This window comes from Oncorhynchus clarkii, chromosome 23 (genome assembly GCF_045791955.1).
Source record: "Oncorhynchus clarkii lewisi isolate Uvic-CL-2024 chromosome 23, UVic_Ocla_1.0, whole genome shotgun sequence".
Lineage (NCBI taxonomy): Eukaryota > Metazoa > Chordata > Actinopteri > Salmoniformes > Salmonidae > Oncorhynchus > Oncorhynchus clarkii.
In genome coordinates this window covers 2,071,136-2,089,146 of record NC_092169.1, presented here as the reverse complement: position 1 = coordinate 2,089,146, position 18,011 = coordinate 2,071,136, and the positions used below count along the sequence as shown (strand labels likewise).

Here is an 18,011-nt window from a genome sequence, read left to right as displayed (position 1 = left end):
AGGGCTAGGTTCTAGAAACATACCAGAGACATGATTATCCAACACATCCCGTTTACTGGAAATGTTTCACTTACTTTCTCATGATCAGTATCATCTGTATCATCATCATGGCTCACCTGTAAGACTGGCATCTAAGCAAAATCCCAATTTCTCTGAGATCATTTAGCAAAATCACATTACTTTGGTTTCTAATTAAACAATTCTGATTAACATTGGCAATGCAGAAAAATAACACTAATGTAGTGTACCTTGGATGTTCATCTTACAAGGTGATTAATTGGACTCATCAAGGTGTCAATCAAAACAGGGCAATTACTAGAAACATTGAAATGAAATCGTAAAATTGAAAAACACTAAGGGTAGCCTAGATTATAGCGGCAAACTATGGTTTTCATCTCATCATGGCTGCATCCTAGATTAAAGAAAGATGCACTATGCAGAAATCTCCACGCCATTTCCTGGTTGCTAAAATTCTAATAGTTTGACAAATTTTAGTTTGTGACAAAACAAGCAAGTATAGTGTAGAGAAGCATTGTACCATCTATTGTATTTTCAGCTGTTTGAAGCTGGTGTACATAACCAAAGGTAAAAGCCATAAAAACGAAACTTAAGAACAGGAAGCATAGAAATAAAGCATATAGAACATATCTACCGTTTCTTTCAATGAGAATGACAGCTCTATAAGACATTTCGATATGAATTTGGTCGGGTCGCCAAAAAAGCTACATATTGCACCTTTAAAAAAGGAGACAATAGCACATCAGTGGCTACTTTAATGTGATTACCGCTGCATTTTCACACTTAAAGTCACAGTACTGCTTGAATGCTCAGAGCTCCATTAACCTCAAAGATAAAACGTGCCTCACAGACAATCTCTCACCTCCAGCTCCAGATCCAGTGGCTCTTCCTCAGACAGAGGAATGACAGCTATCTTGGTGATCTTGTAGACTTTGTGGTCACCTGGCATCTGGCCAACCAGCGCTTTTTGGCGGATCAGTATGAGACCCAGAGGAAGATCTGCCAACAAGAAGGGGTAAGGGGGTAAGGGGGACATCATCAAAGGCACAGAATTCCACACATTCCATAAGGTTTGACTTCTAGGGTTGGGCGGTATCCAGACTTTCGTATTGTCATATCATCCTTCTCTCACAGGAATTTACAGTATTACCGGTTTAGTACCCAAGGGTGCGCCAAAGCCCCACCGCCCCCCCAAAAAAACAGCCCACTTGGCGTTTATTACCATTATTATAGCACAAGTTATGGCGAAATTCCATGGAGGTTGCTAGCTAAATATGCTAACGAGCGTAAACTAAAATAAACGAATTGCAAATGACAGGCAATCCAAATCATAAAGTTACACATATATAGGTAGGAGCTACCTAATATCAATTTTGGTGAGTTTGGACATTTACAAGTGAATGTGAACGAGAGACATTGTGCAAAATAATTAAGTTGAGGCATGCTTATCTGATGGAAAAACAGTACTGGCTCTGTAGCAGCATGTGTATGTACAGGCTGTGTCTGTGTGAAGTCGCTAGGGCAACAGGCCTGCTCAGAGAACATGGGGGAGTAGCAAACAGGCAGAGTATGGAGAGGAGAAAAAAACAAGAAAATGAAGTTAGCAGTGGCAACTGTACAGATAAAGCCCTTTGGATGAGTTGACTTTTCAAACATGGCAGAAAGCTAACACAATATGATGCCCCGTCATTAACTGAGCCACTTAGATAACTAGCAAGTTAAACTTGGGGGTCGCATTAACGCAGAATTCAGTGTTTTTCAAGCAAAAAAAAAGATAACACAAATATTTTATCAGCAGACAGTGCTCTGACTAATGTGTAGCTACTTCTCCTGTGCTTTTCTCAGTGTAGCCAGCCTACTTCTCTCCGGGTAAAATTAAAGATTAACTTTAAACAAAAAATTAGGAAATGGAGCTACATTCTTTCTATGATAAACATTAGAAATATGATGGCCATGCATCGTTTCAACCTGGTCTCAGAGCATTTCATATTATTCTGCATGTAAATCCGAGACACTCGTATGGTTACATAAGACAGATGGTTAGTTAAGGCAAAAACTAAAGTCGGGATGGATGGGCGTATAACGTGAACGTCTAGCAACCCAAAGGTTGCGAGTTTGAATCTCATCACGGACAACTTTAGCAACTTTTGAACTACTTTTTAGCTACTTTGCAACTACTTAGTATGTTAGCTAACAATTCCGCTAAACATAACCTTAAACATAGCTAGGCAAGGAGTTAACATTTAACGAGCTAGCTAACGTTAGTCACCAAGCTAGAATTTAACATATTATACGTTATGCAAATTCGTAACATTGTAATTGTTGCAAATTCATAACATACAATACGAATCGTAATTCATATCATACGAAATGGGTGATGGCCATCTACAAATGAATACATACAGATGAAGTCGGAAGTTTACATACACATAGGTTGGAGTCATTAAAGCTCATTTTTCAACCACTCCACAAATTTATTGTTAACAAACTATAGTTTTGAAAAGTTGGTTAGGAAATCTACTTTGTGCATGACACAGGTAAGATTTCCAACAATTGTTTCCAGATAGATTATTTCACTTAATCACAATTCAAGTGGGTCAGAAGTTTACATACACTAAGTTCAATGTGCCTTTAAACAGCTTGGAAAATTCCAGAAAATGATGTCATGGCTTTAGAAGCTTCTGATAGGCTAATTGACATCATTTGAATCAATTGGAGGTGTACCTGAGGATGTATTTCAAGGCCTACCTTCAAACTCAGTGCCTCTTTGCTTGCTTGATCATGGGAAAATCAAAAGAAATCAGCTAAGACCGCAGATTTAAAAAAAACATTTAATCACAAGTCTGGTTCATCCTTGGGAGCAATTTCCAAATGCCTGAAGGTACCACATTCATCTGTACAAACAATAGTACGCAAGTATAAACACCATGGAACCACGCAGCCATCATACCACTCAGGAAGAAGATGTGTTCTGTCTCCTAGAGATTAATGTACTTTGGTGCAAAAAGTGCAAATCAATCCCAGAACAACAGAAAAGGACTTTGTGAAGATGCTGGAGGAAACAGGTACAAAAGTATCTATCTCCACAGTAAAACGAGTCCTTTATCAACATAACCTGAAAGGCTGCTCAGTAAGGAAGAAGCAACTGCTCCAAAACTGCCATAAAAAAGCCAGACTACAGTTTACAACTGCACATGGGGACAAATATCGTACTTTTTGGAGAAATGTCCTCTGGTCTGATGAAACAAAAATAGAACTGTTTGGCCATAATGACCATTGTTATGTTTGGAGGGAAAAGGGGAAGACTTGCAAGCCAAAGAACCCATCCCAACCGTGAAGCACGGGGGTGGCAGCATAATCTTGTGGGGGTGCTTTGCTGCAGGAGGGACTGGTGCACTTCACAAAGTAGATGACATCATGAGGTAGGACAATTATGTGGATATATTGATGCAACATCTCAAGACATCAGTCAGGAAGTTAAAACTTGGTCGCAAATGGGTCTTTCAAATGGACAATGACCCCAAGCATACTTCCAAAGTTGTGGCAAAATGGCTTAAGGACAACAAAGTCAAGGTATTGGAGTGGCCATCACAAAGCCCTGACCTCAATCCTATAGAAAATGTGTGGGCAGAACTGAAAAAGCATGTGCGAGCAAGGAGGCCTTTAAACCTGACTCAGTTACACCAGCTCTGTCAGGTGGAATGGGTCAAAACTCACCCAACTTATTGTAGGAAGCTTGTGAAAGGCTACCCGAAACATTTGACCCAAGTTAAACAATTTAAAAGACAATGCTACCAAATACTAATTGAGTGTAGTTGCACGTGCCCGTCCCTGATCACTCGATTGAAGAAAAACACTTGAATACACTTCAATATAAAACGTGACCTCAGTCAATACACAGCTGAACTCAACCTGCTCTCGCTTTCTCCTGTTGTGCTATTTACAAACAAACAAACAAACAAACATGTGACTGGGTCAAATGTTCTGAGGAACTACGGTAAGCTTCACAATGTAAAATAATGGAACAGGTGAAATGAAGCGGATCGCCTAACATATTGCACAAGTTGACTGAAGGTATTTACTTAATGTAGCTAATATTAACATGGTATTGGAAAAACCCTCCCAGGGCCATTTCCAAATGGCCGTATATGGTACATAAACCACCCAAGTCTAGTGACTTATTCACCTTTTCTCTCTCTCAATGTCTGTCTGTGGTGAAACACAGCATCTGGCTAAACGAACTGAAATTTCAAGCATTCAAATTCAATTGATTCGTTAGAATCAGAGGTATATACATGCTCTTCTCTGGTAAAACCAATGTATTATTCATGGACTACAGCTCTGCTTTCAACACCATAATGACCTCAAAGCTCATCACTAAGCTAAGAACCCTGGGACTAAACACCTCCCTCTGCAACTGGATCGAGGACTTCCTGACGGGCCGCCCCCAGGTGGTAAGGTTAGGTAACAACACATCCGGCACGCTGATCCTCAACACGGGGGCCCTTCAGGGGTGCGTGCTCAGTCCCATCCTGTACTCCCTGTTCACTCATGACTGCACGGCTGTCATTGAAAATAAGAATTTGTTCTAAACTGACTTGCCTAGTTAAATAAAGGTTTTTAAAAAGTGACAATTTCACCTGGTTAATATTACCTGCTAACCTGGATTTCTAGTAACTAAATATATACTTCTGTATATTGATTTTAAGAAAGGCATTGGTGTTTATGGTTAGGTACACGTTGGAGCAACGACAGTCCTTTCACGCGAATGCGCACTGCATCGATTATATGCAACGCAGGACACGCTAGATAAACTAGTAATATCATCAACCATGTGTAGCTATAACTAGTGATTATGATTGATTAAGTTTAATGCTAGCTAGCAACTTACCTTGGCTTCTTACTGCATTCGCGTAACAGGCGGGCTCCTCGTGAGGCAGGTGGTTAGAGCTTTGGACTAGTTAACCGTAAGGTTGCAAGTTTGAATCCCTGAGGTGACAAGGTAAAAATCTGTCGTTCTGCCCCTTAACAAGGCAGTTAACCCACTGTTCCTAGGCCTTCATTGAAAATAAGAATGTGTTCTTAACTGACTTGCCTAGTTAAATAAAGATTAAATAAAAGGTGTAAAAAAAAATATATATATATATATATATATATATATACACATACACACACACACACACTGCTCAAAAAAATTAAGGGAACACTAAAATAACACATCCTAGATCTGAATGAATGAAATATTCTTATTAAATACTTTTTTCTTTACATAGTTGAATGTGCTGACAACAAATCACACAAATTATCAATGGAAATCAAACTTATCAACCCATGGAGGTCTGGATTTGGAGTCACACTCAAAATTAAAGTGGAAAACCACACTACAGGCTGATCCAACTTTGACGTAATGTCCTTAAAACAAGTCAAAATGAGGCTCAGTAGTGTGTGTGGCCTCCACGTGCCTGTATGACCTCCCTACAACGCCTGGGCATGCTCCTGATGAGGTGGCAGGTGGTCTCCTGAGGGATCTCCTCCCAGACCTGGACTAAAGCATCCGCCAACTCCTGGACAGTCTGTGTGCGTTGGTGTCTGCATTGGTGGATGGAGCGAGACATGATGTCCCAGATGTGCTCAATTGGATTCAAGTCTGGGGAACGGGCGGGCCAGTCCATAGCATCAATGCCTTCCTCTTGCAGGAACTGCTGACACACTCCAGCCACATGAGGTCTAGCATTGTCTTGCATTAGGAGGAACCCAGGGCCAACCGCACCAGCATATGGTCTCACAAGGGGTCTGAGGATCTCATCTCGGTACCTAATGGCAGTCAGGCTACCTCTGGCGAGCACATGGAGGGCTGTGCGGCCCCCCAAAGAAATGCCACCCCACACCATGACTGACCCACCGCCAAACCGGTCATGCTGGAGGATGTTGCAGGCAGCAGAACGTTCTCCACAGCGTCTCCAGACTGTCACATGTGCTCAGTGTGAACCTGCTTTCATCTGTGAAGAGCACAGGGCGCCAGTGGCGAATTTGCCAATCTTGGTGTTCTCTGGCAAATGCCAAACGTCCTGCACAGTGTTGGGCTGTAAGCACAACCCCCACCTGTGGACGTCAGGCCCTCATACCACCCTCATGGAGTGTTCGACCGTTTGAGCAGACACATGCACATTTGTGGCCTGCTGGAGGTCATTTTGCAGGGCGCTGGCAGTGCTCCTCCTGCTCCTCCTTGCACAAAGGCGGAGGTAGCGGTCCTGCTGCTGGGTTGTTGCTCTCCTACGGCCTCCTCAACGTCTCCTGATGTACTGGCCTGTCTCCTGGTAGCGCCTCCATGCTCTGGACACTACGCTGACAGACACAGCAAATATTCTTGCCACAGTTCGCATTGATGTGCCATCCTGGATGAGTTGCACTACCTGAGCCAACTGTGTGGGTTGTAGACTCCGCCTCATGCTACCACTAGAGTGAAAGCACCGCCAGCATTCAAAAGTGACCAAAACATCAGCCAGGAAGCATAGGAACTGAGAAGTGGTCTGTGGTTATCACCTGCAGAACCACTCCTTTATTGGGGGTGTCTTGCTAATTGCCTATAATTTCCACCTGTTGTCTATTCCATTTGCACAACAGCATGTGAAATTTATTGTCAGTGTTGCTTCCTAAGTGGACAGTTTGATTTCACAGAAGTGTGATTGACTTGGAGTTACATTGTGTTGTTTAAGTGTTCCCTTTATTTTTTTGAGCAGTGTATATATCAAATAAATAATTAAATCAAATTAAAAATTAAAAAACTTTTTTATTTTATCGGCAAAATCGGCGTCCAAAATTACCGATTGTTATGAAAACTTGAAATCGGCCCTAATTAATCGGCGATTCCGATTAATCGGTCGACCTCTAGTGCGTATAGCCCAGTACATCACTGGGGCCAAGCTTCCTGCCATTAAGGACCTAAAAACCATGCGGTTTCAGAGGAAGGTCCTACAATTGTCCAAGACTCCAGCCACCCTAATCATAGACTGTTCTCTCTGCTATGCGGACGGCAAGCTGTACCGGAGCGCCAAGCCTAGGTCCAAGAACGTTCTAAACAGCTTCTACCCCCAAGCCATAAGACTCCTGAACATCTAATCAAATGGCTACCCAAACTATGTGCATATAGATGTGTAAAGACAGTTGGACAAGACGTGGTAGGTAACTATCTTGTTAATTGTTTACAAACAAATTAGTGAACGTGCTGGAAAGCTAAACAGCAACCTAGCTAACTCGATGAATGCTGTAGCTAGCCAAAAAGGACTTGTTTTGAAAGTTGGATGATGTTATCCTTTCATCAGTTCATATTTTCAGTACTGTTATGGTTTTGACCCAAGAACACAAATAAACCACAAATATAAAACATACCAAATAACAGAACAGAAACAAAAGGCACAGGAGGTGGTGCAGCCCAACGTATCAGACCTCTGGCCACACCTCACAAGTGTAACTAATTGCTCATTACCTCCCCCAAGACATTTAATTGGTTAATTGTGTTTACCTGTATTGTATTTAAAAAGGGTAGGTGGCATAAACTGAACCACATGTAACATATGGAATTGCTTTACGCATTAAAGTTCTCTAATTAAACCAAATCATTTGCACTCACGACTGGTCTCAATAGCATTGAGCCAACTTACAAGGAAATGATTTATAACAATCAATTCCTAAAGTAACTTGCAAGGTTGCTAGCCAACTAGCCTGTTAACGTTACATTAGCGCTACATGAGTTTATTTTACCTTTATTTAACTAGGCAAGTCAGTTAAGAACAAATTCTTATTTTCAATGACGGCCTAGGAACAACTGCCTGTTCAGGGGCAGAACGACAGATTTGTACCTTGTCAGCTCAGGGGTTTGAACTTGCAACCTTCCGGTTACTAGTCCAACGCTCTAACCACTAGGCTACCCTGCCGCCCCTATCAACAACTAGCTTACAGCTACATTAAAGTAAACCAAAGTTTTGAAAATACATAACACCATCTTTCAAAGACCTTTAATACTGTCACTGCTAATTCAGAGGCTGTCCTTAAAGGCTGCATGTAACTGGTTTAAACATTACTTGACATAATTCAATGTGTATCTTCAGATGGTGTCAAATCAGGTTCTGCAGCGGTCAATTCTAGGTCCTGTACTTTTTACATTAACAATACTGACTGTCAAAAAAATGTCCTGTACTTGTATGCCGATGATACTGTAGTGTATGCTATTGAACCCACGGTTGACCAGGCTCTATCTTAACTTCAATCTGCCTTCATTGTATTGCAGAAAAACTTTATTGACCTCAAATTGGTATTGAATGCAGGTAAAACCTTGTATGTTGGACTCGCATAAACATAACTCTGATGATTTAAACATACAGTGGGGCAAAAAAGTATTTAGTCGGCCAACAATTGTGCAAGTTCTCCCACTTAAAAAGATGAGAGGCCATTTCCATCATAGGTACACTTCAACTATGACAGACAAAATGAGAAAAAAAAATCCAGAAAATCACATTGTAGGTTTTTTAATGAATTTATTTGCAAATTATGGTGGAAAATAAGTATTTGGTCAATAACAAAAGTTTCTCAATACTTTGGTATATACCCTTTGTTGGCAATGACAGAGGTCAAACGTTTTCTGTAAGTCTTCACAAGGTTTTCACACACTGTTGATGGTATTTTGGCCCATTCCTCCATGCAGATCTCCTCTAGAGCAGTGATGTTTTGGGGCTGTTGCTGGGCAACACGGACTTTCAACTCCCTCCAAAGATTTTCTATGGGGTTGAGATCTGGAGACTGGCTAGGCCACTCCAGGACCTTGAAATGCTTCTTACGAAGCCACTCCTTCGTTGCCCGGGCGGTGTGTTTGGGATCATTGTCATGCTGAAAGACCCAGCCACGTTTCATCTTCAATGCCCTTGCTGATGGAAGGAGGTTTTCACTCAAAATCTCACGATACATGGTCCCATTCATTCTTTCCTTTACACGGATCAGTCGTCCTGGTCCCTTTGCAGAAAAACAGCCCCAAATCATGATGTTTCCACCCCCATGCTTCACAGTAGGTATGGTGTTCTTTGGATGCAACTCAGCATTCTTTGTCCTCCAAACACAACGAGTCGAGTTTTTACCAAAAAGTTATATCTTGGTCTGATCTGACCATATGACATTCTTCCAATCTTCTTCTGGATCATCCAAATGCTCTCTAGCAAACTTCAGACGGGCCTGGACATGTACTGGCTTAAGCAGGGGGACACGTCTGGCACTGCAGGATTTGAGTCCCTGGCGGCGTAGTGTGTTACTGATGGTAGGCTTTGTTACTTTGGTCCCAGCTCTCTGCAGGTCATTCACTAGGTCCCCCCGTGTGGTTCTGGGATTTTTGCTCACCGTTCTTGTGATCATTTAGACCCCACGGGGTGAGATCTTGCGTGGAGCCCCAGATCGAGGGAGATTATCAGTGGTCTTGTATGTCTTCCATTTCCTAATAATTGCTCCCACAGTTGATTTCTTCAAACCAAGCTGCTTACCTATTGCAGATTCAGTCTTCCCAGCCTGGTGCAGGTCTACAATTTTGTTTCTGGTGTCCTTTGACAGCTCTTTGGTCTTGGCCATAGTGGAGTTTGGAGTGTGACTGTTTGAGGTTGTGGACAGGTGTCTTTTATACTGATAACAAGTTCAAACAGGTGCCATTAATACAGGTAAAGAGGTGGAGAACGGAGGAGCCTCTTAAAGAAGAAGTTACAGGTCTGTGAGAGCCAGAAATCTTGCTTGTTTGTAGGTGACCAAATATTTATTTTCCACCATAATTTGAAAATAAATTCATTAAAAATCCTACAATGTGATTTTCTGGATTTTTTAAAACCATTTTGTCTGTCATAGTTGAAGTGTACCTATGATGAAAATTACAGGCCTCATCTTTTTAAGTGGGAGAACTTGCACAATTGGTGGCTGACTAAATACTTTTTGCCCCACTGTACGTACTTTGGATGGTGTCAATATTGATAGTGTCCCTGCTTACAAATACCTGGGCATCTCTTAAAAAGCATATTAACGAGTTAGTTAAGAAGCTGAGAATAAAAAAAATAAAAAACTGGCTTCTTCTATAGAAATAGGTCCTGCCTCTCACTAAATAGCAGAAAGCAGATTATTCAGTCGAGGTTCCTATCGTTCCTAGACTATGGAGATTTGAATGCAGCTGCCACTTCATTAAAGACTTTCGATGCAGTTCATCATCAATGCACTGTGCTTTATTACGGGCGACAGTTTTAATACTCATCACGGCATTCTCTACCAAAAAGTTGGTTGGCCCTCTGATGTCCCGTAGGTCAAATCCAAATGAAATAACATTTTATTGGTCGCATACACATATTTAGTATTAGTATTTTATTAATGTTGTTGCGGGTGTAGGGAAATGCACGTGTTCCTAGCTCCAACAGTGCAGGAATATCTAACAATAGACACATCTAAAAAGTAAAAGAATGGAATTAAGAAATATTAGGTTCAGAAATGTAGGAGTCCAGAGTATAAATATATTTATAAAATTCTGTGGTTCGAGCCCTTAATGCGGATTGGCTGAAAGCTGTGGTATATCAAGACCGTATACCACAGGCATGAATAAACATGTATTTTTATGTTGGTAACCAGTCTATAATAGCAATAAGGCACCTAGGAGGTTTGTGGTATATGGCCAATATATACTATATATACACACAAACACACACACAAGTATGTGGACACACCTTCAAATTTGTGGATTCGGCTATTTCAGGCACATTCGTTGCTGCCGGGTGTATAAATCGAGCACACAGCCATGCAATCTCCATAGACAAGCATTGGCAGTAGAATGGCCTTACTGAAGAGCCCAGTGACTTTCAACGTGGCACCGTCACAGGATGCAACACGTCACTTCGTAAAATGTCTGCTCTGTTAGAGCTGCAAGTGCTGTTATTGTGAATTATAAAACGGTTGGGTCTAATCCTGAATACTGATTGGTTAAAAGTGCATTCCAGCTGGTGTGAATTCCACAAGTTACCACCGGCTAAATCTATGATGTTAAAAATGCCTATTTACTCTGTTCCATCTGACTGCGCAATCCACTGTCTCATCAGCCCAGCCAGGCAATTTATAAACTTGATCTCCACTATAAAACACATCGAGACATTCTCACATTTCTTTTAGACTAACATTTAGTTTAACAGTGGAGATTTGTATAAACCTTGCTGTCTGTCTAACATTTGCAACATTGTTTCAACATTCAAATTCGATCTCCAGCTGTCCCATAGTAATGAACATGTCAGGAGTTGGGACGAGACAGACAGGCAGGCGGCAGCTTTTCTCAGCCAGTCAAAATCCTGAATCAGCATTGTTTTGTATATATCCTTAAAAATGATCAATAGAAAAACAGGTCAAATTAAACGAATTGCAGCTAGTCTACCGTCTTTCCAGCTTCAGCTTGAAGTGATTGTGTTAGTTGTGTTGTTGGCTAGCTACTCTGAACAACAGTGTCCTGACAAGAGCACATATTCTATACCAGGAGGAATCGTGCATCATTAGCTTATTGTTATGGATGTATCCAAATTAAATGTAACTAGAAAATAGCTTAAACGCAAATGCAGCTACTTTGCGGTTATTCTGGTTCCACTTTTTGACGTGACTGTAAGCTAGTCGTAGTTGGATAGCTAGCAAGCCAAGGATAAGAACGTTGCCAGCCAGTATGGCAATGGAACATTTAGAATGAACAACTGGGTCCATAGATACAGAACAAAAAGACTGAACGACTGGGTCGCGTCTCTGGCAACCGAACCAATAGAATGAACGACCAGCCAGCTTGGGTAGCAACCCTAGATTTGTAGGGACTATATCTTGTGGAAGGATGTAAATATTGTGGAATATAGGTAAATCATTATTTGAATATGTTGGTAACCCGCTATATAAAAGTGATAATGCCCTTGAAGCCGGTGTTTGGAGGATATATTGGCACGGTCCGTCTCAGGCCTAACCACATCCGTGCCAATGTATCCACCAAACACTGGCAACAACAGCTCAGCCACGAAGTGGTAGGCCACACAAGCTCATAGAACAGGAGCGCTGAGTGCTGAAGTGCATAAAAATCCTCTGTCGTTGGTTGCAACACTTGCTACCAAGTTCAAAACTGCCTCTGGAAGCAACATCAGCACAAGAACTGTTCGTCAGGAGTTTCCTGAAATGGGTTTCCATGGCCGAGCAGCTGCACACAAGCCTAAGATACCCATGCACAATGCTAAGCATCGGCTGGTGTGGTTTAAAGCTCACTGCCATTGGACTCTGGAGCAGTGGAAACGCTACCGGCCGAATGCATTGTGCCAACTGTAAAGTTTGTTGGAGAAGGAATAATGGTCTGGAGCGGTTTTTCATAGGTTCGGGCTGGCCCCTTAGTTTCAGTTGGATTCTAGCTTGAAATATACTTGTTAATGTTACCATACTAGAAGTTATTAATTACTTTACATGTATAAGGAAAGTATGTTGGGGTCAATGAAGGGTGGATATGAACTTGATGTATGGAAAGTTACTGAGTGAGACGAGGTGAAGTGCAGAAAGTTCATATTCTGTTCAAACATGTTATTGTTGAATATCAATGTTCCTAAGGAGGGAGGCAAAGGGCAACAGTCTAGTTTCAGTTCCTGATAAGGCAGGCGAGCTGTGGAACTAGGGAGGATTTTGGCTCGAGGTCAAGTCAGATGAAGTGAGAAGAAACCTCCGGGGTGGGGCCAGACCCCAACGACCATCCTACTAGTCTTATGTCAAATGCATACACTTCCACGGCTATGAAGGCATCAGGCAGGGCCATGACTACATCAGTGTGAGAAACCAATGAAGTTCCTGCCTAACAACAGAGATGTATTGGCTGTCTAGATGTGTAAGGAGTTAACCCCGCTTAGTAGGAGGTTCTAAATATATATCCTTGTGTAATCATACCTTGTCTTTGCAGCTGTATGACCCAGGGGGTGAATAAAAACTTGGTTTGAGCTTTTTCTAGTCGTCCGTTAGAGTTTTTACTCTGTTCAGAACCTAACACAGTAAAGGAAAATCTTAACACTACAGCATACACTGATGTTCTAGACAATTCTGTGCTTCCAACTTTGTAGCAACAGTTTGGGGAAGGCCCTTTCCTGTTTCAGCAAGACAATACCCCTGTGCAAAGTGAGGTCCATAAAGAAATGGTTTGTCGAGGTCGGTGTGGAAGAAATTGACTGGCCTTCAGAGGCCTGACCTCAAACCCATTGAACACCTTTGGGATGAATTGGAACAATGACTGCGAGGCAGTGCCTGACTTCAATAATGCCCTTGTGGCTAAATGGAACAAAGTCCCCGCAGCAATGTTCCAACATCTAGTGAAAAGCCTTCCCATAAGGCTGTTATAGCAGCAAAGGTGGGACCAACTCCATATTAATGCCCATGATTTTGGAATGGGATGTTCAACGAGCAGGTAGGTGTCCACATACTTTTGACCTTGTAGTGTACATAAGTGCAATACATCCGGCAGAAAATAGTTCAACAGACTTGCAAAGCTATTTGGCTAGCAGCCACACAACTACATTAGCTTACAATGAAAAAGCAAGGTATTTTTTGCAAAAATTAAGCATTGCAATCATATTGTTTCATACGTAGATCATATTAAGAAATGTAGCTAGCTACATTCTTTCTGTTTTGTTTTAAGTTAATCTTGCCTTTTAACTTGCTACCGGAGAAAAGTACCGGGGGAAAAGTAGCCTACGCTTAAGTCAGAGCGCTATCTGGTGATTCAATGACCTGAGCAAATATATTTCATCCGAGTGGAAAAGTGCAACTGAAACAAATATTTTACATTCATGATTTGGAGCAAACACTGACTGAAGCTGAGTGGGATTTACAATAAGAAGCATTTTAGATCTGCGTTTACAAAACGCAGCAAGATAGTTATTTCCTTTTTGGTGTGAAAAATGCAGAATCCAGAGTTAAAATGACCAGCGACCTAGGGTAACCAATTCTAAATGGCACTATCAGTGGGCAAAGTACCTTAAACAGAAAATAGACGGGACGCAATTATTCTGAAACTGCAGATGGTTGTTAGAACACTTATTTTCCTACTTCAATCAACCAGTCCATTTTGAATTTGTGATAAACTGTCGTCATTTAGCTTGTGTATCCAATCATTTAGATACCTTTTTAATAGGACTTTGTTTGCACACTGCGTGTGTGGAGGGAGCGGTCAGAACACAATTGAGTGAATGAGACAAGGAGGGGAAAAGGAATTTAGGGAGATAAACATTGTGATGCTTGGCTTCTTTTTTGTGGTGCCCCGCAAATCATATGTACAAATGGAACACTAGAGTCAAAGCAAATGAATGTTGTCGTCAAGAGAAAGTTTTACTTTCCCATTTGGGCAGCCACAAAGCGCATTCCACCGAATACAGATTTTTTTTTGTTATCTCTGGTTAAAGATCGAGCTTTGACGTTTGTTTGAGTACTCATGCCCATCCCTATTTGGTGCTGTGCAAAGGCCAGAAACCAGACTGGAAACCCTTTTACAACTGATTAGATGATAGATGGGATTGAGGCTGGTTGCAAACACTTTTTCCCGTACTTTTGATAGGAAGGGGAGGTTGGAGATGGGCCTGTAGTTGGATAGGATGTCCTGGTCAAGGTTGTGTTTCTCAGTAAGGAAGACTGCAGCTGTTTTGAAGATCGATGGTACCTCTCCAGTCAGCCAATAAGCCAGTACTTGTAGCACAATGCCTACACCATTTCACTTACCTGTATGAAGTTGTATTTTCCCGATGAGACCCTCAACCAGGCCCAAGCACACTGGGTTCCAAGCTAACAGAAGGTCTGTTGCTGAAATAAAGAGAGAAGAGACAAATCAGAGAAAATAAAGACTTATGGAGTGGACACAAAGTAAAAACATTTAAGAAAATCGCCCCACAAACTAAGAGCAATTAAGTTATTTAATGATAAACAGCACATGCATATTAGCCTATTTTCCAAACAGAGCACCAAGTTGATGGATTGTAGGCTATCCCTGGTTGTGCCAGTCTTATGCCATCCCAATAATATTTACATTGTGGACCATTTGCTGCACTTTCCATGCAAGGTTTGGACTGAGGGTTTCTGATTATACTGTTAGGGATCATCATGATGCATTACATTACAGTAGTATCTAGATGCCAAGTTCAGAAGTATTTAATGCATCCAGTGCTTAAAACATCAAGAGATTCTTCTCACAGTTCAAATAAACAAGTGTTATCACTTGGGAAGAATACATGTAGAGGTGGAGTATTCAACTCTTACCCTCCGGAGCCTGCTGGTTTTCTTTTCTACTTGATAATTAATTGCACCCACCTGGAGTCCCATTCAGTCCCCGATTAAAGGGGTCCAGAGTTGAGTTTGAGGGATGTAAAGAATACATGATGACAATTTCTTTGACTGAAGCGGAGGTACAAAAACCAGGTCAGAGGGTCACAGACAGTAGCCATGTTTCTGGCAACACTTTTTATGGCAAACCCATCATCGATAGAGTTTAGAATGAGAAAAAAAAAACACATGGAACTTTCAGGATGTGACATCATTACACTTTTTTTATTCAACAAGTGGATGGAAACCTAGCGAATGTCAGTTTTCATTCTTAAATAATTGTGTAGTAACATGATGCACTGAGGCATGACTACATCAATGCCAAATTACTACATCACAACTAGCTAACTGATGCTGAACTAAAACAACTTTGGTATAACAGAAAACTAGACGTGAAGGGTATGTCAAGCAGTTGAAGAGTTGAGTCATGAATGGGCAACAAAGAGGGTGGAGATTGGAGAACATCTAGGTAGCTGAGACAATAACTGTTCCTGTTCCATGGACCAGAGAACTCTGTACCGACCTCAGCGCTGGAGCCCGGGCAGGGAGGTGGAAAATAGGGGCTGCCCCTATACACACACACACACACACACACACACCTCTCTGTTTGTCCATGATACAAACTCAACCATAGATTTGTTCAGAAATGTGAAATATTGTGGAAATTCGTGTCGGTGCTAGTGTCAACAAGTCCAATGAGGAATGGAAACCCTTTTCCAATTAAATAATGGAAGAGCAGTGCAACCTAAACCTGTTCAGGCTGACTGCACACCCATGTGACCTCAGCTAGCCCACAGGGTAGTCATTTACATCCATACAGTGGCTGCTCCCCCTCAACAGCTTTTTGGTTACAACAGAAAGGCATTGGCTCAGCTGTGAATTGTCCCGGCTTAGCTCGCCACTCTGTCACAGAGAAGGGGGAGGTGTTTTGGCAAGACACGGGTGCAGGTCAGACAGGAGCACAAGAGCTAACGATCTAGCCTAAGGTAGCTACAGATTGTTACACCAGATCATTTGATTTAACCAAAGATTTTTGGTATCCATTACTGGGACTTACAAGGTGCGGTGCATTTGAATTTAGAAAATGCTCTGTTATTAAAATAATTATTTGTTCTCCATTAAGTAATCCAACAATGTGTACACCGCTATCTTGTCTATTTAAAATCTTCTCATTGTTCGAGACAGGTGTCATTATGACATTTGGTACTTTGGGGTGGACCCATCTGTCTCAATTAATCTGGCCTAAGTATGTTTGTCTCCCAAGAAGCAGAACAAGTCACGCAAGGTAGTGTGTTGTGTAGCAGAGAGCCCGTAACTAGTCTGTAGATATGTGGAATTCAGTGTAAGGAAATAAGGAACCACAACAGATGCTTGAGTGGCATTTCAGGAAATGAACAGTTAACCATGTAGCCAAAGGAATTCAATTAAGCAAGCTCATGTAAGAAGAAAAATGGATGGAGGATGCAGGAATTATGAACCCTAAAAACTGTTTTGTTCAATACAAAACAATTTAAAGACAATTAAACATGGAAACATATGGAGCAATGTCACCGTCTGTTTTCTGGCTCATTGTTTGAATGGAACCCTGCTACATAATTTGTACTGTGCCCCTCGAGCATCGCAGTCTGTTTATTCCAAATATCCCTATCAGGTCAACTGGGCAGTGCCACACTGGACATGAAAGTATGGTAATAATACACATTTAATGGACTGGCAGTTAACATGAGGATGTTTGTTTAGATAGCTAAATTATTGCAACCAAAAATGGAATGGCACTCGAATTTTAGTAAGGTGCGCTGTTGTTGGATCCACAGCGTCCTATATAGTTGTCATTGTCAACGTGTAAAACAATACTTGCTTGGATAATGAAGACATAGCTAAGACAAGAGGAAATGCTCATGCTATGGGCTTGACGTCATTATAGCTAGCCATTTAGTTATGGGTTTGATGTCCGAGCTTACTGATGTTACGTTAGCTAGCTAATTGATGGCTATGAGAAACTGAATTTTAAAAATGACAAATGTATTTTGCCTACCAGGTCTGGCGCTCATGGTCCCATCTATTCGGCTACACCAAAGAGCATGGTCGCCACTCTGGAGAATATAATGGTCTTTGGCTTGAAACAGCTCCATTTTATCGGTGTACAGTATGTCAAACCATGTAAATATTTCTGTGGTCCAAACCGGTTAGCTAGCTATAGCTAGCACGCCTATCTAACGTTACTGACAGGGCGTTGCCCTGGCAAGTTGGCTAACGTTTGCTTTGCTTATTTTAAATATTCTTTCTTAGTTCAAAAAGTAGACATAATGAGACACTTATTCAATGTGTGAAAATGTAGCTGGTTATTCATTTCCAGTCGAAAGACCAACTGACTGTCGATTTCCTGCAGAAACAAGCACACGTGACTTCTTCTATGGATGTTTGATCGCGGTTGGTAACCACCTTTAATGTGCATTACCGCCACCAACTGGATTGGAGTGTGGACCAAAGCCATAAGGTCAAACTGCACCTGTCCTCCCCACCTGTCTTCCCTTGATCTATTTGTGAATACAACTACTCCTTACCTGCTCAGGCAACCCTAGATCTATCACTGGCTGAGGGAGCAACCAAGGTGGGATAGCAGGAAG

The 18,011-nt window shown here is 41.6% G+C and overlaps 1 protein-coding gene across 3 annotated transcripts in view; it reads right to left on the bottom strand.

The window, feature by feature from the left end:
• LOC139381354 (phosphatidylinositide phosphatase SAC2-like) overlaps positions 1 to 17,799 on the bottom strand; it is a 43,790-nt gene extending 25,991 nt beyond the window's left edge. Inside the window, exons 1-3 of one of the 3 annotated variants that reach the window (XM_071124819.1) lie at positions 17,420 to 17,799; positions 14,788 to 14,868; positions 881 to 1,017 (exon numbers count right to left, since the gene is read on the bottom strand). In XM_071124819.1, the coding sequence (XP_070980920.1) occupies positions 881 to 1,017; positions 14,788 to 14,868; positions 17,420 to 17,516 (315 nt within the window). In that variant the 5' untranslated portion in view covers positions 17,517 to 17,799. Of the gene's footprint in view, positions 1 to 880; positions 1,549 to 14,787; positions 14,869 to 17,419 lie in introns of all 3 variants that reach the window. The other 2 variants (XM_071124820.1, XM_071124818.1) reach the window with 2 other exon arrangements.
• Positions 17,800 to 18,011: the final 212 nt, after the last annotated feature.